This window comes from Saccopteryx bilineata, chromosome 2 (genome assembly GCF_036850765.1).
Source record: "Saccopteryx bilineata isolate mSacBil1 chromosome 2, mSacBil1_pri_phased_curated, whole genome shotgun sequence".
NCBI classification, from domain to species: Eukaryota; Metazoa; Chordata; class Mammalia; order Chiroptera; family Emballonuridae; genus Saccopteryx; species Saccopteryx bilineata.
This window is the reverse complement of record NC_089491.1, coordinates 340,766,231-340,791,171: the sequence shown is the minus strand read 5'-3', so window position 1 is coordinate 340,791,171 and position 24,941 is coordinate 340,766,231. Positions and strand designations below refer to the sequence as shown.

The 24,941-nt window shown below is 39.0% G+C and overlaps 1 protein-coding gene across 6 annotated transcripts in view; it reads right to left on the bottom strand.

Annotated features, from left to right (window-relative positions):
* Positions 1-24,941, bottom strand: part of TRIM24 (tripartite motif containing 24) — a 93,604-nt gene that overhangs the window by 21,314 nt on the left and 47,349 nt on the right. For all 6 annotated transcript variants that reach the window (XM_066262383.1, XM_066262385.1, XM_066262386.1 and 3 more), the window contains exons 2-7: positions 20,505-20,623; positions 15,806-15,953; positions 11,223-11,355; positions 10,378-10,494; positions 7,356-7,470; positions 3,623-3,769 (exon numbers count right to left, since the gene is read on the bottom strand). In XM_066262383.1, the coding sequence (XP_066118480.1) occupies positions 3,623-3,769; positions 7,356-7,470; positions 10,378-10,494; positions 11,223-11,355; positions 15,806-15,953; positions 20,505-20,623 (779 nt within the window). The remainder of the gene's footprint in view (positions 1-3,622; positions 3,770-7,355; positions 7,471-10,377; positions 10,495-11,222; positions 11,356-15,805; positions 15,954-20,504; positions 20,624-24,941) is intronic.

Here is a 24,941-nt window from a genome sequence, read left to right as displayed (position 1 = left end):
TAAAAAATCTGAACATTTTTCTCTTTCATTTCTTTTAATTACTCTTTTAAAAGGAGGATTCAGAATTTAGACTAGGTGGCTAACGAGTCACAAATCAATCTCTGCTCAGGAAATGTAAGCACATTTCCTGTAACTAGGCCTGCTAGTGAGCGGGGTGGCTCTCCTAGCTGCTGTGCTTTGAGTGTCTCATCATCAGACCCCCCCCCACCCCATCCACAAGTCATCCTCAGCGAATACTTAATCACCCTCCCTCAGTCCTTGAGGAGTTTAGCCTCTGTTTCTCTATCACCACCTTCACCATGACTCCTGTCATTTATTCTTGGTGATTTTAACATCCATGATCCTTCCTTATAGCTTGCTTCCTCTTTGCACAGATAGAAGTACTTCTACAAACCTAAAGGTCCTATATAAGCCTTTGCTCTTACAATTTCCCTGTCCTTCAATCTCACCTTACCATTATCCCTAGCTTCTTATTCCTCAATTCCTTCTTATCCAGCTTAAACCCAGGGTCAATCATCATAATCAGTGCCTTGCATACACCATCATACCCAGTTACACAGTCTCTTGTACTCTCCTCAACCTTGTCCCTAGATAAGACTTACTTCAGAAGGGTCCCTGAGGCTGACGGGCTATTATATGACATCTGTCCTGTCACTTTCCTACTCCCATAATGACTCTTCCAAATCTCCTTCTCTCTTTTCAAATCTCCAGGATTTGATTTGAAATTAATTTTCAAATGTCCCTTCTCAATCTCAGCTGAGTCTTGCTTACTATTTCACGAAGAAAACGGGAACAGCCAGGGATCTTCCACACACACCTCCAATCATTACTAGCGCTCCCTCCTATTACAAAGGATCAATTAGACAAGCTTATAGCTAACACCCATTCTTCCATTTCTGCAAAGGCAGCCCGCCCACCCCTTGCCTCCTCAGACACTGCTCAGCAATCTTCTCCCCTCTCCCGCTCCCTAAACTTTCCATTTTACCAGACCACTCCCACAAACATATAAACATGCTTTAACTTTCCCCAGCCAAATGTGAAACTTTGGGCTCTTTTTCTTCTCCACTAACTGCCCCCCTTTCCTGCTCTCCTCTACCAAGAAAAATAATTAAATCAAAACTGTCAGTACTTCCTTAAAAGAAAGTCAACTTTAACTAATGGGAACTTTGCGGTAAATCCCATGGGCATAAACACTTTCATTTCTTCCCTTGAGGTAATGTACTGTAAATTCCTTCTTTTGCACTACAAGACACAGAATTTATTTAAAATTCAGATAGCGTGTATCTATTTGCTAATTTAATCATGGCAAGGCCTAAAAGTAATGTCAAACTTGGCCAAACTCTGCTTTTTACCTTAAGTAACATTTTTTTCTGTTGTATTTTACTGGCATTCAATAAAAAGCAAGAGCTCTCCTGTTGTCACATTACTTTTATTACCTGTCTAAAATGTAAACCACTATACTTGTCAAAACTCCTGATGCATGTTTTAAATAATTTTGAGAAATCATAAAGCCTGACTAGTGTAGAAGATAAATAACGGTCATTAAATCTATTGCTTAATCCCTTCAGGTGTATCTGAACTTAAACTCAGGTTTCACGTTGAAATCTTAGCTGCTGTTCAAAAAAATTTTTATTTTTAATATAAAAGATGTCAAAACAATTTTTGAGATGCCAATGCTGTAACTGTCTTCTTTCTATTAAAATAAAAAGTAAAAAGAAATTTAGTGTTTCTAAGTTTCCAGCCCTATAAAAATTAACATCAAGTTTTGTCTATACTTTAGCTTCTGACAGGAGATATTATCTAGTACCCTATTTATTTGTTTACCATCAATCTGTCATTGAGTTCCTATACTTCAAGCTCTGGATAAACAAAGTCTCACCTTCTAATGAGTTTCATAGAAAAACCACAACTATAATAACAGTAGATAAAAATTAGTACGAGTGCAATGGGCACATACAAGAGTTCTGTAAACAGAGAGAGGGGGAACCTAACCCTTTTTTGGTCAACACTGAAGGCTACCAAGAGGAAAAGAAGAACCTAAAGATGAGCATTAGTTCATCAGGAGAGAGAAAAGGCATTCTAAGAAAGGGTACCAGGACCCAGGGAAGAGAGCACAATATGTTCTGAGGATTGGAAGTAAGGAACTGGCAATGAGACATTCAGGAAATATCAAGAAGGTTTCTGAAGATCAATTAGATGGAGGGGATGGTGAAATGGAATAAAAGGATTGCAGAATTCCTTTTTACTATTGTACTTATACCTAATATTATAGTTACCTAATCAATAATATTCTAGAAATAGCTGCTGTCGGTAAAGAGAATGACTATTTTATTTTCCTGGTCTCTCTTCTGTCAATATCTCTTACCTTCCTGCTAAATAACATAAGGATAAAAGAAGAATCCTAAGAAATTACTGTGAAAATACTAAAATGTACTTAAAAGTGAATTTCTGAAATGATTCTGCTATTCCAAAATGATGAACTAAGAACAGCAAGCCAAGACTGAAATTTTAGGCTGGCAAGGCATTTAAAAAACTTTTTATGCGTGTAAAAGCCATCATTGGAAGTCTAACCTGAGTAAACATGGCTTTAGTTACAAAGCACAAGAACCCTAAGGAACAGAGTTGTGTAACTGTGATTTTCAAATTTCCTGAGACGAGAAATACTTCTAAATGTGTAAAAATAATATGTAAAGGGTAACGTGGGTAAATGTATCTGTATTTACAAAGCTTAAGAACTCTGGAGAACAGAGTTACATAATACAGCGATTTTCAAATATTCCAGTTTTGAAACTCTTCCAAAATGTTTAAAATGAATCATAAGCCTCAACTCTGTGTGCACGATGGGCAACTTACTTTATTAACCACATGGGCTGCAACGGACTCTCCAAACAGGGAGTAGAGGCTAGGGAGAAAGGCTGGAAAAATGACAAGGCCAAAGAGAAACAGGAGAAACGTGGGGGGCAGTGGGGAGGGGACAACTCTGTCATCTCCCTTAGACTGGCTCTCTTCTGCTAGCCTGAGCCTGCTGGTAGACGAGTGAATTGATGAGGCCAGCCACTGGGCAGAGAGACAAGAGTTAGCACTGTCCCATGTGGGCCCTTGGCTTATCTCTGGGGCCTGTCACTTCACTGGCCAGATCCTCAGCTCCCCTTGGCCCTTGAGGTGCCCCTCCTCTGTCAACCAGACCTGGGGCAGGGCAGGCTGTCCATTCACCACCAACGCCCCAACCCCAAGAAGACCACTGGGGCCTTGAACCTGTGAACATGAGCTGGATCACGGCGCACACACCCATCAGGAAATGCACAAAGGGCCTGTGCTTCTCTGTCAGCCAAAAATGACATATTTTAAAACCCAAAATACAGGAGTGGGCAAAGTAGGTTAATAATAAAAATAAATAATACAACAAGAAATAAGTAATAATGCAAGAGTAAACTCTGTGTTTTGCACCCTGACAACTGTTAACCTACATTTGCCACCGTTGTATTTTTACCACTTAACATGAAAAATAGGGAAAGGTCATTGAAGCCAGACTAATAATCAATTCTGGATTGTAAGCATTCCAATAATTCCACTGTTTCTCTGAGTTTTGAGGGCGCACTAAGTCACGCTGGGCCTATCTTACCAGTCGCTTGCTATAAAGTAACGCTGTGCTGCTGCCGCTGGAAACTGCCCATTTAGAAAAATGCATGACATGTTCCAGCTGTTTAGAGAGTCCAGCCACTTCCTGCTGTTGCTGCATAAGTTTCATGCGATGGTCCTTTGCAAGGCTCTGAAAAGAAGAAAGTAATTTCAAGATTAGTTCTGCTGATAACATATTTTAATGGTAATTTTCAGATGACCAATTTAGAATAACCACCACCTCTAAGAAACTGAAAATAGTGTGTTTTTTTTCCCCTTAGTACAAAGGTTCCATCTTACTGCAGCAGAACACTATGGCCGATTGCTACCTACAGCCGCAGCGCCTACCCCTGCTCTTTTTATATATTTGGGTTTAGGTTTCTGTTCATGCATCTTCCAATATCCAAAAGGAGCAAAAACTGTAGATTAGCTATAATGTAGTAAATGCCTGTGAAATTCAATATCCACAAATAAAATAGGTGTACCCCCACCCTCAGCAGTCTAGTCGAGTTCCCACAACACATGATTCACTCAATCACATGATTTCACCTTTTGGGCATTCTAGTCCTGATTGCAACCAGTCTGTGCTTCGTCATGCTTCGTGGCAGACAACATGTATGTTACTCTATGTGGTAGAAAAGACATTCTTTTTGTTTAGTGAGAATCACATAGGAACTCACTGATACAGTGACCAATGGTACTGTCACTCTCAGAAAAGCTACATAACAGCAGAACACAGAAATTCTCTATCAGGGCTTGACCTTTCTCTGAGAAAGGCACACACAGGAAGAATGCAGGTTAACAAAAAGTGAGTGCACTGAACCTGGGTTATTTTAAAGGTCACTATCCAAAAATCTTTTACCCGGCAAGGAAACGGGAAGAGAATGGGGCTTTACTGGTTTAAAAAAAAAAAAAAAAGGAGTTTGAAAGTAAAATTGCTATACTCCAATATAGACTTAAGAGTTTTAATAAAAAAAATTAACCTGAATCCTAGCCATAGTCAGTTTCAAATGTGGGAAATACACATGTGCTAAACTGAATGAAGGGAAACACTGCAGTGACCATCATGGCTTTGTCATGTCTAATTTAAGGTTGAGAGATAACTTTTTGGCTATTTTTTTCTTTTTTTTTGTATTTTTCTGAAGCTGGAAACAGGGAGAGACAGTCAGACAGACTCCCGCATGCGCCCGACCGGGATCCACCCGGCATGCCCACCAGGGGGCGACGCTCTGCCCTCTAGGGGGCGATGCTCTTCCCCTCCGGGGCGTCGTCGCTCTGTTGCGACCAGAGCCACTCCAGTGCCTGGGGCAGAGGCCAAGGAGCCATCCCCAGCGCCCGGGCCATCTTTGCTCCAGTGGAGCCTCAGCTGCGGGAGGTGAAGAGAGAGACAGAGAGGAAGGAGAGGGCCTGGAGGGGTGGAGAAGCAGATGGGCGCTTCTCCTGTGTGCCCTGGCTGGGAATCAAACCCAGGACTTCTGCACGCCAGGCCGATGCTCTACCACTGAGACAACCGGCCAGGGCTTTTTGGCTATTTTTAACCTTTGTGAAAACTGTTTCTTTGGAGACATTCTAAAAATAATAGAAACTGTTTACTTTTAATTAGGTTGCAAATTGAGAATCAGAAGGTCTAGTTTCTTGGTCTTCTATAGTAATAACTATTGGGCTGATTTCTCTTGAGTCTTAGATAAAATTGACTACATTTATTTACCTTCAAGGAGAATCCTGTGAAGCAGGAGAATGGGTATGAGGACTAGAGATGTATTTTAAAAGAAGCTGTAAAAACTGTAAGCCAATGACCAGGTTCATTCCTAGAGATTGGGAATTTAGTCATCTTTTGTTCTTTATCTTAATTGAAAAAAAAATCTGCAAATGATTCTGATTAACAGTGAAGTTTGGAAACAAATGGCCACTACTGAGCACTGAGAAAGCAATCTGAAGTCACTTTATTTTAAGCAGAGCTTTAAAAACTTGATTCCCCCCAGCCAGAATACTTCGTCACTAAATAAGTGTTTGTTTCTAAAAGAACAAAGAATTATTTTAGTCTTGGTTTCCAGAGTGGCTGATAAATCACAGGAGTGGCCATGCTTTTGCAGGAGGGGCAGAACTTTCTGACAAAGACCTTATAATTTTATCAACTATAAAATAAAAATGTTGAACTAAATTATTTTTAGTGTTTTTTAACTTCCAACATTAAAATGCTTTTTTACTCTTTTCTCATTCTAAGTTGTTTCTTCACTGTGAATTCCTTCTGCATCAAATACTAAAAGAATTCTAAAATATCAATTAATATGTTAACATACCATGTAAAAGTTGTAACTTCATTATTATTTGAAGTCAAACACCAACTTCAAATCCTGACCTTCAGGAATGTCAAACAGCTGATGAAGATGAAATACTTTTCTTAGCTGCAGTAGGAAATAACTGTCCAAAGAGCCCTGAGCATTTCTCCCCAAGTACTGGCTTTAGCAATTATGACTATAAAATGTTGAGGGCAGGAGGCACCTACTTTTACCTGATAGCTCATAAGGTTAACGGTAGACAGTTGAGAACTAAATCCAGCTAACTTAGTGTCTCTTTCTAAAAAATTTGCTTAATTGCACCCCACCCCTTTGGTGATGCGAAACTGTCACTTCAATGAGTTTCTAAAATGACTCATCTCTTCAGCAATGCCTTTTGTAAGCAAGGCCCTGTTTCGCACTGTGAAGTAAACAGTAAGAGTTCAGACAATCCTAGTGGGAGTATTTCCTCACTTTGTAGATGGGATGCTGCCCCATTCATAGATTAGTATTAGCCAATTAGATCTTCAAATTTATTCAGCCGAGTTTTTGTTCTTTAACACCTCACACAAAGATTTCTAATAATTCAGTTATCTACATTTGCTGCATTGGGTGTGTCAAAGCTCAAAAATGCTTAAATCCTTTCACTTAGAATTACTGTATTTATTATATTTATTTGTTTTATTTTTTTTACAGAGACAGAGAGGGAGAGAGTCTGAGAAGCACCGATCATCAGTTTTTTGATGCGAGACCTTAGTTGTTCATTGATTGCTGTCTCATATGTGCCTTGACCGTGGGCCTTCAGCAGACCGAAAACCCCTTGCTCGAGCCAGCGACCTTGAGTCCAAGCTGGTGAGCTTTTTTCTCAAACCAGATGAGCCGGCACTCAAGCTGGCGACCTTGGGGTCTCGAACCTGGGTCCTCCGCATCCCAGTCTGACGCTCTATCCACTGTGCCACTGCTTGGTCAGGCTAGAATTACTGTATTTAGAAATCAACTGAAATAGAAGAATTATAATCTATAAAAACATGATAACCATTTGGTTTAAAAAATTATGACCGAATATATCAGAACAAATGTCTTTTTCATCCTTTTCGTAAAGAGCCCAAGGTCTGGAAATCCCACATGAATGTCAACATCATTACATACTATTAAATAATGTTCTTTCCTAGACAGCAGCATTCATATTTGCTCTGTTACATTTTCTTAATGTAGATTCACTCTAATTTTTCAGGCTACAGTAATACAAAGATTAACATTTTTTTAAGAAAGACATTGTTTTATGATGCCATAAATCATCAGCTTGACTATGTAGAGCCTGGCAAAGGAAACCATGAGAATGGAGAACTACTACTATTGAATCATGAAACAATTATATGAAAAAGGCTGTGTTTTCAAATTCACAAATACATGTAAGAATATCTTAAATCACAGCATACTGTCCCATTATCAGTAACTTACCTCAAGCTGATGCAGTAGAGCTTTTCCTTTTTTATTTATTTCTACCATCAATGTAAATATAGCAACTTTAATATCCTGTTCCACCTGCTTTTGATTTTGATTTACTTCTATTATCCTAAAAATTAAATGAAAGGGGAAAATCTAAGGCAGAAAATATGTTTAACAATATTTAAAAACTGATTATTTTTTAAAGTCTAAATTAGACCAAAGTGTTTTTGGCACTTAGAAGCTCAGCTATTTCTAAGAATCCTTCAGTTTAAATTTACTTTCTTGAAGATAAGACAGCAGAAATGCAATTCTCCTGAAATACACAGCCACTTAATCCAACCTTAAAATCAAAATATTAAAATTATAAGAGAATAAATACATCTTAAGAAAATATAGTTTAGAAAGATTATGATGACACCCAGGAATATCAACAATCAGCTTAGAAGGATGGACAAAAAAATTATTTATAAACAAGATAAAGAAAACCATGACTATGAAAGAGTTCTATTGTATTCACTGCAACTAAGAAGCAAAAAAAGGTAAATGGGTCACTCTTAGTCATCTGAACTACACTATCCATCATATCTGAATAGAAGAAGCAAAAAGACAATAGTTAATTTTTTTATAACACATTTGGCTTTAAATAAACAGCCAAATAATTACTTTGTTTAATCAACCACTAAATATGATATTTTCCCCTTTGATTAGAAATCGAGGTGGACAGAAAGAAAATACATAGCCTCACACCAGAATATCTTACAGAAGCAGAAGAGAATAACCAGGCACCCCCAAATATTATGAGATAATGAAAAGTTTTCTTTCTCTTGTTTGCTTCTCCCATAGTTGCCCTCCACAACTTAAGATCAAAAGGGTAGAGATTTTATTCTCTGTTGGAAATTCTTCAAGACATTAGCTATAGGATCAAAAATACTAATTTAAATCCTCATGCTGGTGGAATGGAATGCAACAGGGACAACCAGGCCCATGTGTGCACATGTGTAAAAAGGAATTGTCAAGTCAGTCAATCCAGTAAATTTAATCCTTCTATCATCAGGCAGGTTATAAAGATCTAAGCAGTTAACACCTAATTCAAAGATTCTTTAATTTTTGCCGAAATACAAAATCATCCCCCACAATAATGTATTACTTTGGAAAAACAGCTTAAACTAGTAACAAAAAGGTAAAAAAAAATAAAAAATTGGATAATTCACACTATCTGATTTTAAGACTTAGCTATAAAAAAAGCTGCCATCATGAAATAAATGGGGTACTGGCAGAAAAAGAAAACCAACTGAGCAGAACCGAGTCCAGAAATATCTTCACACATATATGAGCAACTAATATTTTGCAAAGGTGCCAAGGCAATTCAATAGCAGAACAGTGTTTTCAACAAATGGCGTTGGAACAAATGGACATCCATATGGTAATAAAAATAGTGAAATCTGGCCCATACATACATTGTCAAAGAGAAAGAAAAATGTCAAAAGGATAAATTTCACCAAGGGTGGATATTTCACATAAAAATAGTAATTTTACAAGTGCTACCATTTACCATTTTATAGAAATGACTGTAATTATCCTTCTTTATTCCATAAATATTCATTATAAGTTTTCAATTACAAAGTTACAAAAAATGTTAAACCTACTAATTACTCTATTTGGAAGTGTACAGGACTGTTATTAAACTAGGATAAGGGAAATAACTTTTGGTTAACTATAGTTGTTACATGAAAAAGAAAGGTAAAATAAAACGAGAGCTGATAAAGAAAAATAATAAAAACTAACAAAAATATTAAAACTGTTACTACCACGATGTATATGCTATAATAATGAATACTAATAATAATGGGGCATTAAGAAAAAAGTTAAATTATGTTTAAGAATATATATTTTTTTAAATCAGGTAAACCAGGGAACTCCTTGGAAAAAATTCCCCAATGCCCAACTATAGTCATTTCTCAAAATTATAAGAATAACAGTTTATGATTGCTCTTAAGGAGACGAACCACAAAAGGCTTACACAATTTTCCCTGAGAATGTTCCAATCCTGTGAGGCTTCTTATTCAGGCTCTTTTTTTTTTTTATGTTTTATTTTACTGATGTTAGAGAGAGAGGAAAGGAGAGCAGGGGAGAGAGACAAAACATTGATCTGCTCCTGTATGGGCCCTGTCTGGGGGATCTAACCGGCAACCTCTGTGCTTCAGGATGATGCTCTAACCAACTGCGCTATCATCCTGGGCAATTCAGGCTCTAGGCATTTCTTGATCTCTTCAGGCGGAGACATGTTACATTTGTATGCAAAATAACAAAAGAAATGAGACATGGAATTTCATAGGTGTTGTAAAGATTGAAAATGCCAGTGTGTGCCCCAAAAGGGATTTAAGGGAGCTAGACAAACTCCCTCTTCCCCAAAGAGGTCATGGTTTGCTTCCCTAATTGCTAAATTGTGAGACAGGACCCTTGGACAGCTGACGATAATCCTGCTTTGGAAGACAGAAATGTAATAGGCAATATGTAGAAACTGGGAAGTATTGCACCTGACAAGGAGAAAGGTGTGTGACACACTGTAACAATCCCTGTATCCTGGTCCTAATATCCTGCATTCATTGCAGTTAAAAGATGAGAGGCCAGAAGAGTACCTCAAAATTAACAAGTCTTAAAATAGCAGTCATGTATATAATCGAGTGTTAAAATGTTTTTTAATACTGGCAAAAAAAAAAAAAAAGTTGCTTTTTTTTTCAAAAAATATCCTGGTATTTCTTTAAAATTGAAAAACAGAGATAATGATGAATTATCAATATCTTAACTGAGCTGCTATGAAATGCATTTAATCACCACAATAGATTTGAAATTTCATGGTTGAAAAGAAGCTTTCAAACCCAAAGTTTGTGTGTCTTATCAACCATGTTATTATGGCCATCTGGTAGCTATGTACTTCACCACAAGTTAAATAAAATGTCTGTTCTAAAAGTGAGGATACTTAACACATTATATAAAGATGACTTATTATATAATACCATATATGTAAATTTACCTGTTCTGAATCTGATTTCCTGTGAATTTGATGTATTTCGTTTTTTCCATCAATTTGGTGATTAGCGTATCTATAATCACTTTCTGATTTTGAAAAGCCTCTTCTATAAATTGGTATCTGAAGAAATAAGTCAATTATTTCACATGAATGTATCAGTGTAAAATGAGCAAAAGCCCCCAAGCAAAGAAATAATAAAAAACTAAGACAATAAGAGTATAAAGGATATAAATAATCAGTTAAAATACTAATATATCCTTATAAGGCAGGTTTTTACCTCCTCTCAAAATTATCCATTAAGAGGGAGTCTTTAAAAATATTATTCATGGACACTCAAAATTATTTGAAAGTTTGGGGAAGACACACATGCATCATCATGGTTTTAGAGCTTTATAAAGCTCACTTGGCAGACCTGCCAAAAACTAATCACAGACATTTAAGCAAAGTTATTAACTATTTTACGATTTCATAATCATGAAAGTTTGATGCTATAAACATCTTGAAATCCTTTTTATTAAACTATAGGCACTTTTAAATAGTCAACTTAGAAGATGATGCCTGACTAGGTGGTGGCACAGTGGATAGAGCCTCGAGGACACTGAGAACTGAGGTTTAAAACTCCGAGGGTCACCAGCTTGAGCACGGGGTTGCCAGCTCATCAGCTTAAGTGTGAGATCACTGACATGATCCTGTGGCTTAGCTGGAGGCCGCCCCCCATCAAGGCACATATAAGAAAGCAATCAATGAACAACTAAAGTGCCGCACTATGAGCTGATGCTTCTCATCTTTCTCCCTTCCTCTCTGTCTCCCACTTAAAAAATTCTGTACATAATGAAAGATGCTGGTACCTGTGCTCTTTATGTTCTAATAGCTGGCAGTCCCGACAGGTGAGTTTGTCACATGTTTCACAGTAAAGCTTTAGCTGCTCCTTCTTATGAAAAGGACAAAACACTGGTCGCTGAGTGGTCACACCAACTGCCTCTGTAGAAACAATAAGAGGCAAAAAGAAGAAAACTAACATAATTAAATAGTAAGTATTTTTTAGGTTATTGAAATTTAAAGCCATTGAGATATAAAAGAGCTACAGTTATACCAACATCAATACCATTATGTTTTACTGATACTAAAATGTTAAGTATTTTCAGCATTTCAGAAGGAAAATATAAATGCTTTTCACTTTCCAGTGTATAAATTCAAATTAATTCAGGAAGAAAATATGTAGTTAAAAGTATGTTTTTTAAAACTAAAATGTCTAATAGCTCACATAAATGAGTGTGAACCAATTTGATGCTTTCTAACCCAAATGCAGAGAAAATTTTTTAAAATGCCAATCCAGAAAATCCAATAAAAATAGAAAACCGCCATTAATAACCTCATATGTATTCCTCTGGATGCTTTTCTATGTACGAAATTACATATACTAGTGGATATTTTATGTTATGAAGTTTGAAAACTGGAAGTACACATATTATCTTGTAAACATTATCTTAAGATACCTTTCTGTGTTAGTGAGTACATCTACTTATTTATTAACTGTATAGTATATTCCACCAAATGGATATACCACCTGCCAGTCCCTAGATTTCTGCCAGTGGACATTTGAATGTTTCTCATTTTTCAATATTGTGTGATAATACTGAAACATAAATCACTGAATTTTTCCTTAAGGTAAATTCCTAGTAATAGAATTGTTGGGCCAAATGGTAATTTTTATATATATATATATATATATATATATATATATATATATATATATATATATATATATAACTAAATGGTCCTCCAAAAAATTGTACCAATTTGTAGTCCTACGAGTGTAGACGGGCTATTAGCTTACTAATGAGGGTTTCTCAATACATTTAATGTTACGTATTTGATGAGAGATAAAGCACGTGAATGAGGGAGTAAGAGAAAGAGGGACAAGGAGGAAGAGAGAGGGAGGGAGGCAATACAACTATTGGACCTATAAAACATAAGGTTTTTTTAGTGCATTAATTCCATAAACCAAAAGTATAAACAAATGTTATGGACTATTTGAACCTAGGGATATTTTCTAAACATGGATGTTTTTGACAGGACCAAATATCATTTGGTATGGACCGAAGATGCTCACAGATATTTTTGATAGGATCTAATTTCAGGGATCTATTGGTATGGACAACATATCCCAGAGGATGTTTAGCACAGGACCAAGTGTCCTGCAAGAAGTCCAACAATGCCAAGATGGTTCAAGATTACTGCATTCTTCTTGATGTTCATGTGATCTCAGCATCACAGTTGACAGGGTGACCACATATCCTTAGTTGACTTGGGACATCCTGATTTATGCCTTCTGTCCAGAAATAATTACTGATAGAACTTTTTTGACTTAGATAATGAAGACATCCTATTACCCACTTATAGAATTCCTGCATTTATTAAGGAATTTAGATCCTGATTCATGGTCATCCTCCTAAGGCCATGTTTCATTATCCTTCTGGATGATTTAGGAATCCACACAGATTACCACATAAAGACAAGCCTCTCAGATTTGCTCATCTCCAGAGACCTGTACTTCATTTTAGCTTTTTATTGCATTTAATATACAGCATGATGCCACCCTAGATTTCTGTCTATAACTGTTCCATTTCTATAACCATAAATTCAAACACCCACTCTAACTTCTTTCTAACCTTCCAATTCTCTCTGTACTTCATCGATATCTCTAATCCCTAACCATTTCTTTCATCCTATCAACTGACACTATCAAAGTCACCTCCTTTATTATATAGTTAAAATCACTCAATTCTTCATTCCATTACATGCATCTGCATCTCTGAACCTGCTCAACTTTTTGGAACACCTGTCCATCTAAAACCCCAACCCTAGATATGTCCAATTCTTCTCTATACCCACACGTAGGTGAGGTTTGATGGAGGACACTTTAAGGCAGGGGTCCCCAAACTACGGCCCGCGGGCCGCATGTGGCACCCTGAGGCCATTTATCCGCCCCCCACCACACTTCCAGAAGGGGCACCTCTTTCATTGGTGGTCAGTGAAAGCACAGCATCGCTCATGTACAGTACTACTTCCGGTGATGCGGATGCACGCATCACGGCTCCGGAAGCGCGTCATATCACTTGTTACGGCTAGCAGTGACAAATACGGAACCATCTCATGACACTGACCATCTCATTAGCCAAAAGCAGGCCCATAGTTCCCATTGAAATACTGGTCAGTTTGTTGATTTAAATTTACTTGTTCTCTATTTTAAATATTGTATTTGTTCCTGTTTTGTTTTTTTACTTTAAAATAAGATATGTACAGTGTGCATAGGGATTTGTTCATAGTTTTTTTTATAGTCCGGCCCTCCAACGGTCTGAGGGACAGTGAACTGGCCCCCTGTGTAAAAAGTTTGGGGACCCCTGCTTTAAGGTCTACACATCAAATGTAACTTTGTTGCTACCAAGCAATCCTTCAATCATACCAGTAACTCCTGAAGGGTAGGAAGCATGATTTTTTTTTTTTTCCCCTGAAGTCAGAAGCAGTCAGCTGGGACTCCCACATGCGCCCAACCAGGATCCACCCGGGATGCCCACCAGGGGGCGATGTTCTGCCCATCTGGGGCGTTGCTTCATTGCGGCTGGAGCCATTCTAGTGCCTGAGGCGGAGGCCATGGAGCCGTCCTCAGCACCTGGGCCAGCATTGCTCCAATGGAGTCTTGGCTGTGTGAGGGGAAGAGAGAGAGCAGGAAGAGAGGGGGAATGGTGGAGAAGCAGATGGGCGCTTCCCCTGTGTGCCCTGGCTGGGAACCGAACCCGAGACTTCTACACGCCGGGCCAATACTCTACCGCTGAGCCAACTGGCCAGGGTGGAAGTATCAGTTTTATTTACCTTTCCACCTCTAGCATTTAGCAAAGTTCCTGGAATATTGAGTAGGCACACAAACAGTGGTTGACTTGATGTATAAAGGGCAGTAAAATAACTTTTTTAAACAAAAATATATTATTAACGAGTCATAATAAAGAAAATTCTGATTAAATGCCACAACATGTATGAATTCTAAAAATATTGTGAGAAGCAAAATAAGCCAGACCCCAAAGGGCACATACCATATGATTCCACTTGTATAAAACATCTGGAATAAGCCTTACCTGTGGTGGCATGGCAGATAAAGCATTGACCTGGAACGCTGAGATCCCTTGTTTGAAACCCTGGGCTTGCCGTGTCAAGGCACATAAAGGAAGCAACTATGAGTTGGTGTTTCCTGCTCCTCCCCCCCTTTCTTTCTTTCTATTCCCCTCTCTCCTCTCTCTAAAAAAAATAAATAAAATCTTTAAAAACCATATGTAGAATAAGCAAATTCACAGAAAGGAAGACTAGAGATTAGCAGGGGCTGGGGCAGAGAGGAATGGGCAGTTACCACTTAAAGGGCACAGTCTCTCTTAGAAACTGGTGATGGCTGCATGAATACTACAAATGCAATTATTGCTGCAGAACTGTACATTTACAAGTACGTAGTCAAAGTGGCAAATTGCCTGACCAGGTGGTGGCGCAGTCAGGACTGGGACACAGAGGACCCAGGTTCAGGGCCCTAAGGTTGTTGGCTTGAGCGGAGGCTCATCCGGTTTGAGGGCAGGGTTGCTGGCTTGAGCGTGGGATCATAGACATGACCCCATGGTTGCTGGCTTGAGCCCAAGGGTCTCTGGCTTGAGCCCAAAGTTGCTAGCTTGAGCCCAAGGTTGCTGGCTTTAGCAATGGGTCACTCGCTCTGGGCCTCTGATCAAGGCACGTATGAGAAAGCAATCCATGAACTAAAGTGCCTCAATGAAGAATTGATGTTTCTCATCTCTCCCTTCCTGTCTGTCTGTACCTATCTGTCCCTCTCTCTGACTCTGTCTCTGCCAAAAAAAAGGGAAATTAAGTTTCATATTTTACTACAATAAAAAAAATTTTTTTTTGAACTGCACAGTAGTATAGGCAACACAATAAAAACCCTAAAATCATACTTACAGTATTATAAAAAGCAAAGCTTCTTTGGTTATCTATATAGCAAATATCACAAAACAAGTTTCCTACAAGCGTATCAGAGGAAGAGAGTTATAAAAGTCTTTTTAAGCTTGCCATCTTAGAAATAAAAGAACAAATGAGAAAAAGTAAGTTTAAAAAGCAACTTTAGTTTTTCATTTGCTGTACACTTGACACCAAGTCAAGGCACTTCTAGGATGGTGGGTTGGAAGTATGACTCTAAGGCAGTAGGATTCTATTTCTATTCATACTTACCAATATTTGTAAGTATTCAAATTTCAACTACAATATAAACCTCCTAGTTTAAAAAAAAAAAACCAAGAGTATATTTAATGGTCATAAGTGTATCAAAACATGTCGGTATTGGAAGAAAAAAAAGATGGTGGGAAGGATAGAGAAAAGAGAGATAAAGTTAATCCATTACCTGGTGAGACCTCCTCCTTCTGTCTCACGGTGTGGTCCTTTGTGAACTTCACCCTCTGATGAGCTCGGATGCACGTCTTGCAGAGCCATTCCACACACTCCACACAAAACCCGTTAGCTTCTGCGTTGTCCTCACAGCTTGTACACACCTCATAAAGATAAACACATCACATCAGTTTTTGAGAAAAATGAAAAGGTGTCTGCACCACTAGTCAGATGTAATACAACAACCATATTGCACTCTATCAGTTATCTTCTTCACACGGTCTGTAAATTTAAACTGACATTGTTTTAAATTATAAACATATAAAACGGAAACATAAGGACACTGTCCTTAGGTTCAATACAGGAAATATTCCAGGCACTATACCAAGTGTTGAGGATAGAACAAGCAGGAAATGGAAATCACAGTCCCTGCCTAATGATACCTAGAGTCTCACAGATGAAATATGGGTTCAAATCCCAGTTTCCCCCTCACCTCAGCTGAGCAGTCTTGGATAAGTTACCTTGAATGTTCATACTTAAAATGAGGGTAATAACATGCAATTTACTGAGTAGTCGTGAAGATGAAATGTGAGACAACATTAGTGAAATAATCACACTAACGCATAACTACAGAGAGGGGCCATAAAGGAAAAGCTGTAACAGCACGTGATGGGGGAGACGGATCTCCTTCAGTGTGGCTGGAGGCATGGAAAAAGTGAAAGGAGAGACGACCCGGGCCAGGCTTTCTCTAAGGATCATATTAGCACCAAGAGATGAAAATTGAGTCATCAATTACCGATGGAAGGCCTTTCAGGCAGAGAGCGGCATGTACAGAAGCATCCGGCAAGGAGAGCACAGCAGGTTCCCAGGAGGGGCGGAGAGCCAGGGTGACTGAGGTGGAAGATCAAGGGAAGACAGGCCAGAGAAGGGGTTGGCGGTAAGGCAGGACCAGACCAAGCGGGACCCCAAGACAAAGTGGTCTCTCTCTACAGATGCCTCCTAAAGGCTTTTAGGTAAATGAGTGACACGGCCGAAATGCAGTTTTAAAATCACTGCCACGGCAGCGTGGAGATTAGAAAAGGAGCAAGTGTCTCCGCACAGAGACGAGGAGGAAGCTCTGTCAGTGGCTCAGGTGACAATGGGTGGCCACAGAGGGGAATAAGGAGATGGAGGGTAAAACACCTGAACACACTGGGTTACAGATTTCACTTTACAACAGAAATGTTAAAAAAAAAAAAAAAAGAAAGAAAGAAATGTTTTCCATGTCGTTATACAATTTAAAAAATTAAATAGCCTGACCAGGCAGTGGTGCAGTGGATCGAGTGTCGGACTGGGATGCGGAGGACCCAGGTTCAAGACCCCGAGGTCGCCAGTTTGAGCACGAGCTCATCTGGTTTGAGCAAAGCTCACCAGCTTGGACCCAAGGTTGCTGGCTCGAGCAAGGGGTTACTCAGTCTGCTGAAGGCCCACAGTCAAGGCACATGAGAAAGCAATCAATGAACAACTAAGGTGTCACAATGAAAAACTGATGATTGATGCTTCTCATCTCTCTCCGTTCCTATCTGTCTGTCCCTATCTATCCCTCTCTCTGACTCTCTCTCTGTCTCTGTAAAAAAAATTAAATACCTAAACATCAAAATGAAACAAATGAACCTGCCTGTCAAGTGGATGGCTTAACTATACAGAGAATAATCATTTAATCATTTACTTCAAGTAACTTGAAAGAATGATTTGATTAAGTATCTCTAGTGCAAACACAGTTTTGCTGTCTTTTCTTGCTTTGTTTTGACAGAAACAATGCTATAACTTCTACCTGTGGCACCAAGTCTATTCTTCCATACTCTTACTCTGCAAGCCATGTGTATGCTTTCTGAGCTGGTTTCACATTTGATTCCAAGAATAGGTGGTGCTGCAATGCCTGAGGAAGGAGGGATTTGGTCATCTTGGCAGGCTCCCTTTTTGCCAGCAATTTCTGCGCATGTCACACCGATCAAAGCTACTTCACCCCAGCAGCGGCAGTTCCTGCCCACAGCAACAGTTAGCTCTCCCTTGCGGTTTCCAGTAATTGGAAAACCAGCTTCAGAGATACCAACACCACTGGCCTACTCTGACTCCTCTGAGGTCTGAGATCCCAAGGCCAAAGGCACACTTCAAGCAGCACCTCCACTTTGGATGTTTTAAAATGACAAACCACAAGGCCCATCCTCTAACTTATAATAATTTCAACCTTTTGTCTTTGTTATCAAATCAATCTTGGAAAAAACCCCACAATTATCAATAGAATGAAAGAGAACCCAAAAATAAGCCCATGCCTACATAATAAATGAATATATGACAAAGGAGGCAATAATGAGTAGAGACAGTCTATTCAATAAATGTTGTGAGCCTGACCAGGCAGTGGCGCAGTGGATAGAGCGTCGGACTGGGATGCAGAGGACCCAGGTTTGAGACCCCGAGGTCACCAGCTTGAGTGAGGGCTCATCTGGTTTGAGCAAAGCTCACCAGCTTGGACTCCAGGTTGCTGGCTCAAGCAAGAGGTCACTCGGTCTGCTGTAGCCCCACAGTCAAGGCACATATGAGAAAGCAATCAATGAACAAGTAAAGTGCCACAACAAAAAACTGATGATTGATGCTTCTCATCTCTCTCTGTTCCTGTCTGTCTGTCCCTATCTGTCTCTCTCTCTGACATCTCTCTCTGTCTCTGTAAAAATAAATAAATAATAAATAAAATTTTAAAAAAAATAAATAAATGTTGTGAAAATTGGACCAATACGAAAGAATGAAACTGCATCACTTTCCTACACTATATAGAAGAATAAACTCAAAATGGATTAAAGACTTAAATGTAAGACCTGAAATTATAAAATCCCTAGAAGATAACAGAGGCAGTAAACTTTGACATTGGTCTTAGTAATATATATATTTTTTATGTCTCCTTGGGCAAGGGAAAACAAAAGGAAAAACAAACAAATGGTACTACTTCAAACTAAAAAGACTTTTGTATAGTGAAGGAAACCATCAACAAAATAAATGACAATCTACTGAATGGGAGAATCCAATGATACATCCAAGAAGGGGTTAATATCCAAAATATATACGGAACTCACACAACACCAAAAAAACAAACAATCTAATTAAAAAATGGGCAAAGAACTTGAATAAACTCTTCTCCACAGAGAACATACAGATGGCCAGGAGACATATAAAAACTAATCATCAGAGAAATGCAAATTAAAACCAAAATGAGCTATCACCTCACACCTGTCAGAACAGCTATCATCAATAAATCAACAAACAAGTATTGGTGAGAACATGGAGAAAAGGGAACCTTCTTGCATTGTTGGTGATATTGCAAACTGGTGCTGCCACTATGAAAAACAGTATAAAGTTTTCTCAGAAAATTAAAAATAGAACTACCAAATGACCCAGCAATCCCATTTCTGCGTATTTATCAGAAGAAATCCAAAACATTAATTCAAAAATGCATGCCCTGGCTGGTGGCTCATTGGATGAAGTGTTGGACTGGTGTATGGAGGTCCCAAGTTTGATTATGATTCCTGATGCACACGGAATAAGTGACCATCTGCTTCTCTTCCCCTTCCTTCCCCTCTCTCCTTCTCCTTGGGTTTATGAAAGGAGGGAAACAGAACCACCATGGGACCTCTAAATGCAACACACTGGAAAATGCTACCAAATGAGTCTCTCAAAGAAATACCATGTAGAAAAGATGACTTTCTTAAAACTGTAAAAACTGTACTGGAACAAAAATATGAAAATTTTCATATGTATCATCACAGAGCTTATTATTAAAATAGAAAAACATTTAAGCCTGACCTGTGGTGGCACAGTGGATAAAGCGTCGACCTGGAAATGCTAAGGTCGCCAGTTGGAAACCCTGGGCTTGCCTGGTCAAGGCACATACGGGAGTTGATGCTTCTAGCTCCTCCCCCCTGTCTCTGTCTCTCTCTCCCTCTCTCTCTCCTCTCTAAAATGAATAAATAAAATAAAAATTAAATAAATAAATAAATAAATAAAAACATTTAAAAGTGAGGGAGCTTAAAATCAAATATCTAATTTTCAATAAAGAGTAAAATGATAGCCTGACCGGGTGATGGTGCAGTGGACAGAGCATTGGACTGGGATGCGAAAGACCCAGGTTCGAGACCCCGAGGTCGCCAGCTTGAGCGAGGGCTCATCTGGCTCCAGCAAGGGGTTACTCAGTCTGCTGAAGGCCCAAAGTTAAGGCACGTATGAGAAAGTAATCAAAGAACAATTGAGGTATTGCAGCGCACAAAGAAAAACTATTGATTGATGCTTCTCATCTCTCCATTTCCTGTCTGTCTGTCCCTGTCTATCTCTCTCTCTCTGACTCTCTCTCTGTCTCTGTAAAAAATAAATAAATAAATAAATAAATAAATAAATAAATAAATAAATGAGTAAAATGATAAAGAAATGAAGTGGAACCATGTGAAATATGAAATAATGGTTTCCCAAAGGGATAGGGGCGGCAGGGTGCCATCAGGGATTCTATAATCACGCTGTTTGATTCCTTAAAATGGGTTTTTACTCTTTATATACAGATATACCTTTAAGATAGTACATCATTTCATAGATATAATGCTCTAATATTTGACGCCTTTTATTTTTGAGCCCTTGAGGCCAAGATTCAAGACTTAATACACTTACCTGAAAAATTCAAGACTTAATACACTTACCTGATTAGACTTTTCCACTGTACTGCTGGGAACCTCAGTAGTGTCCTTCACAAAAAAATTATCTATGATGTGTCGCTCTGCACATTCTTGGCTACAAACTGGACATCGAATGACTCCAACTGCAAAGATAAAATTGTGTTCTAAAACTTTTTTAAAAAAAATCAAGGTATAACTGACATAACATTATATTACTTTCAGGTGTGCAACAATGATTTGATATCTGTATATGTTGTAAAATAATCACCACAATATGTTCAGCTAACATCCATCACTATATACAGTAATAAAAAGTTTTTTCCTGGCCTTGGCCGGTTAGCTAACTCGTTTAGAGCGTTGTCTGAAAACACCAAGGTTGTGGGTTCACTAACCCTACAAATAAACATCTCTGTGGACTACTCTTTTTATTGTTAACAACCTGTCTTAACAGTGGTTTTCAAACAGGGATATGCAGAACCGCACGGGAGGTTTCTAAAAGAACAGGGAGCTTCAGTTCTTTCCAGACCCCAGAATCAGAATTTGTGAAAGTGGAGTATAGACCTAGTTGTTTTGTTTAAAATCTCCTTGGGAGATTAATACTGTTCTGTTTTCCTTTAACAAGTGCAAATCATGTTCTTTTGGGGGGAAAAAAGAAGCATCTTCCTTTCACAGTGTTTGGTAAAACAATAAATAATTATGAATGAGTTATAATCTAAATTTAAATTAAATTTTTAAAAATCTAATTAAACTTGATGCTGTAATTTGTACCAAGGAGACTACAATAAGAGTCTCAGCTATAGTTTTATAAAATAAAATGCTTAAGAATAAACACAAAGCCTGACCAGGTGGTGGTGCAGTAGATAGAATATCGGACTGGGATGTGGAAGACCCAGGTTCAAAACCCCGAGGTCGCCAGCTTGAGTGCGGGCCCATCTGATTTGAGCAAGGCTCACCAGCTTGAGCCCAAGGTTACTGGCTTTAGCAAGGGGTCACTCGGTCTGCTGTAGCCCCCCAGTCAAGGCACATATGAGAAAGCAATCAATGAACAACTAAGGTGCTGCAACAAAAAATTGATGCTTCTCATCTCTCTCCCTTCCTGTCTGTCCCTATCTGTCTCTGTCCCTCACACACACACACACACACACACACAAAAACACACACAAAATAACCCAAAGGTCTATTTTATTTGTGTATACAAGCAATAAACAATAAACAAATTAATTTAAAAGAATACATTTACAATAGCAAAAAAACATATTAAGTACTTAAGAATAATTTTTTAAAACATGTAAGGCCATGTAGAGAAAAAAGTCAAGCTATATTTAGAAAACTTAAAATACATATATCTAAGTAATAAGTTTAAAAAATGTTCATGATGGTAAAGATAGCAAGTCTCCCCAAACTTATCTATAGAGTCAATAGTTTTAATAACTCCAATGGGAATTTCAATAGAATTTTTCACTGAAGAACTACAGCTAGTGGAAAGACTGCTATGAAGAAAGTGAGAAAAGAAGCTTCAAACTATATCTTCCCAACACAGTACTGACAAAAGACTAATGATTAAAATCTGTAAACATGTGACAATGCATTTTGCAGAGGAGTATGGCAAAAACTCGAGACATTCTATCATAAGACTGGAGAAGGTAGAGAGAAGGTGGCAGACCAGCTAGAGACCTCAGACCCCAAGGAACCCAGCATCTCCTTTAGCCTTAGATAATATGATAAAATGAGTGTTCATGGAGCCACCATTGGGTATAAACAACAATAAGCATCCAAAACCATATTCCCTCTATCAAAAGAACCAGGAAAAGGATAGCCTAGCAAGACAGAAAACTTTTAGACAGTAACTGCTCTACTCCAGCTAAACAGCATGGGAGTGGGGGTGAGAGTGTGCTCCCTTTTCCACCAGCCAAGTGGGTAGGAAGTCTAGATTTCTTTCTACCTTGGTCAGGGAGGAACTTGATGCCCTATTTATCCTCTGCTGGGGCATCAGAGAAGCCTTGTGGGGGCGGAGGCTTTGATCCCACTGGGCTGTAATGAGGCCTGCTGCAGTATCACTGGAGACCATGTGAGGAGTGAATTTGACAGTTAACAGATGTTAACACATTTAGGTATGGATCCTGGCAAGTTAGCTCAGTTGGTTAGAGTGTCATTGTGTATGTCATGATTATGGGTTTGATCCTAGTCAGGGCACATACAAGAATCAGCCAATAAATACATAAATATGTGGAACAGCAGCCTGATTAGGTGGTGGTGCAGTGGATAGAGTGCCGGACTGGGATGCGGAGGACCCAGGTTCGAGACCCTGAAGTCGCCAGCTTGAGCGCAGGCTCATTTGGCTTAAGCAAAAAGCTCACCAGCTTGGACCCAAGGTCGTTGGCTTGAGCAAGGGGTCACTCAGTCTGCTGAAGACCTACGGTCAAGGCACATACGAGAAAGCAATCAATGAACAACTAAGGTGTCGCAACGAAAAACTAATGATTGATGCTTCTCATCTCTCTCCGTTCCTGTTCGTCTGTCCCTATCTATCCCTCACACTGTCCTTCTTAAAAAAAAAAAAGTGGAACGACAAATCGAGTGTCTCTCTCTCTCCCACTTCCACTCTAAAATCAATAAAAACAAAAAATCTTCAAAAATTAAAGGCCCTCCTACGGGTCTACCATATCATGCTTTTTACTTAAAAAAAAAAAATTAATTTCTTTTGATTGCTGATGAACAGGAGACGCCAAATCTAGTTCGCCTGCAAACTACTACCTTCTTTATTAGATCCAGCTAATAACACTGTTTTGTCTTTTTCCAAATAGCTCCAGATATATGGAAAAGATTTATATAGGCAGATGGGGATCCTCAAACCCCTCAGCAAGATCTCCTGAGCATGGCTTTTAAGATACCTAGAGGCAGAAAAAGCCCAATAGAGATCAGGGGAACTACCAGCTTTTAGGATATGCCCTTAAAGGCTCCAACGCCCCAAAGGGGTCTCATAGGATGCCATCTGGGTCCTGCTTCAATAGTGGAAAGGAAGGTCATTGAGCTAAAGCCTGCCAGGCTTACATGCCTCTGCTGTGAGGAAACAGGGACACTGGAAGGTGGGCTTCCCCCTCGCTCCTCTAAGGGAGGGTTCAGTCTCTTCCAGCCCTGCTCCAGCCACCTATGACCTAACCTTGCCCAGAATGCTGGGGTTTGCCACTGAAGATTGAAGGTACCCAGGGCCGTCAGCCCCATCTACGACACTGTGGACGAGCCTAGGGTATTTCTTCCAAGAAGCAGGTAAACTGATCTCATTTGCACAAGGGCCACTTAACTATGTCTTGCTTGAATGGTCAGGTTTTTTATTCTTCCCTCGAAGATCTCTGTTGTGGGTGTTGATAGTCCTATTTTCTGTTTTGTTTAATATATAATGTTTCCTTTATTCCTCCTACCTCAATGACCCACTCATATTTCAGGCTGGGACCTACTCCTAATTTAGAGCTCTCTTTCTCCCTTTTGCCAACTTCTATTATGAATCTACCTTTGCCATCCAGCTTAGTGTATCCCAAGGTTCTCTTTACCAAGCCACAGTCACAGAGCTCCAGGGAAAAGCAACCTGGTCTCATCTCTCCAGGCAGAGGAGAACAGAAGCTCCATCTCCACACATGCTGCAGATGGCTTTTCCAGTCTACCTGAATCATTACCAGCTAGAAGCAGTGATCATTGGGACTTGGACGTGAGCTGCAAAGTATAGAATTGTGACAATTCCAGTGCCATGCGGACTTTTCCTGGACTCCTGCTCCTTGTGACAGCTCCTAACAGACTGAACTGGGATTGGGTTGCATTTTTCAGGGATTTGGCATGGTGTTGGGGCCAACTTGTACTTGGTGAGCATGTTAAGGACACTACTCTTTTATGGATTCTTGCTGTATTGGCCAAGAGTTTGCTTAAAGGCTTTAAAGAAGGTGTGGCACATATACACCATGGTATACTATTCAGCTAGAAGAAACGATGACATCGGATCACTTACAACAAAATGGTGGGATCTTGATAACATTATATGGAGTGAAATAAGTAAATCAGAAAAAAACAAGAACTGCAGGATTCCATACATTGGTGGGACATAAAAACGAGACTAAGAGACATGGACAAGAGTGTGGTGGTTACGAGGGGCGGGGGACGGAAGGAGGGAGAAGGGAAAGGGGAAGGGGAGGGGTACAAAGAAAACTAGATAGAAGGTGACGGAGGACAATCTCTCTTTGGGTGATGGGTATGCAATAGAATTGAATGACAAGATAAACCTGGACATGTTTTCTTTGAATATATGTATCCTGATTTATTGATGTCACCCCATTAAAATAAAAATTTATTTATAAAAAATAAAAAATAAAAAAAATTAAATTCTCAATTAAAAACCTTCTAAAAAAAATTAAAGGTCACATTTAGGTATTATTAGATCATGGAGTCTACAGATATAGGTACCTGTATAGGCCT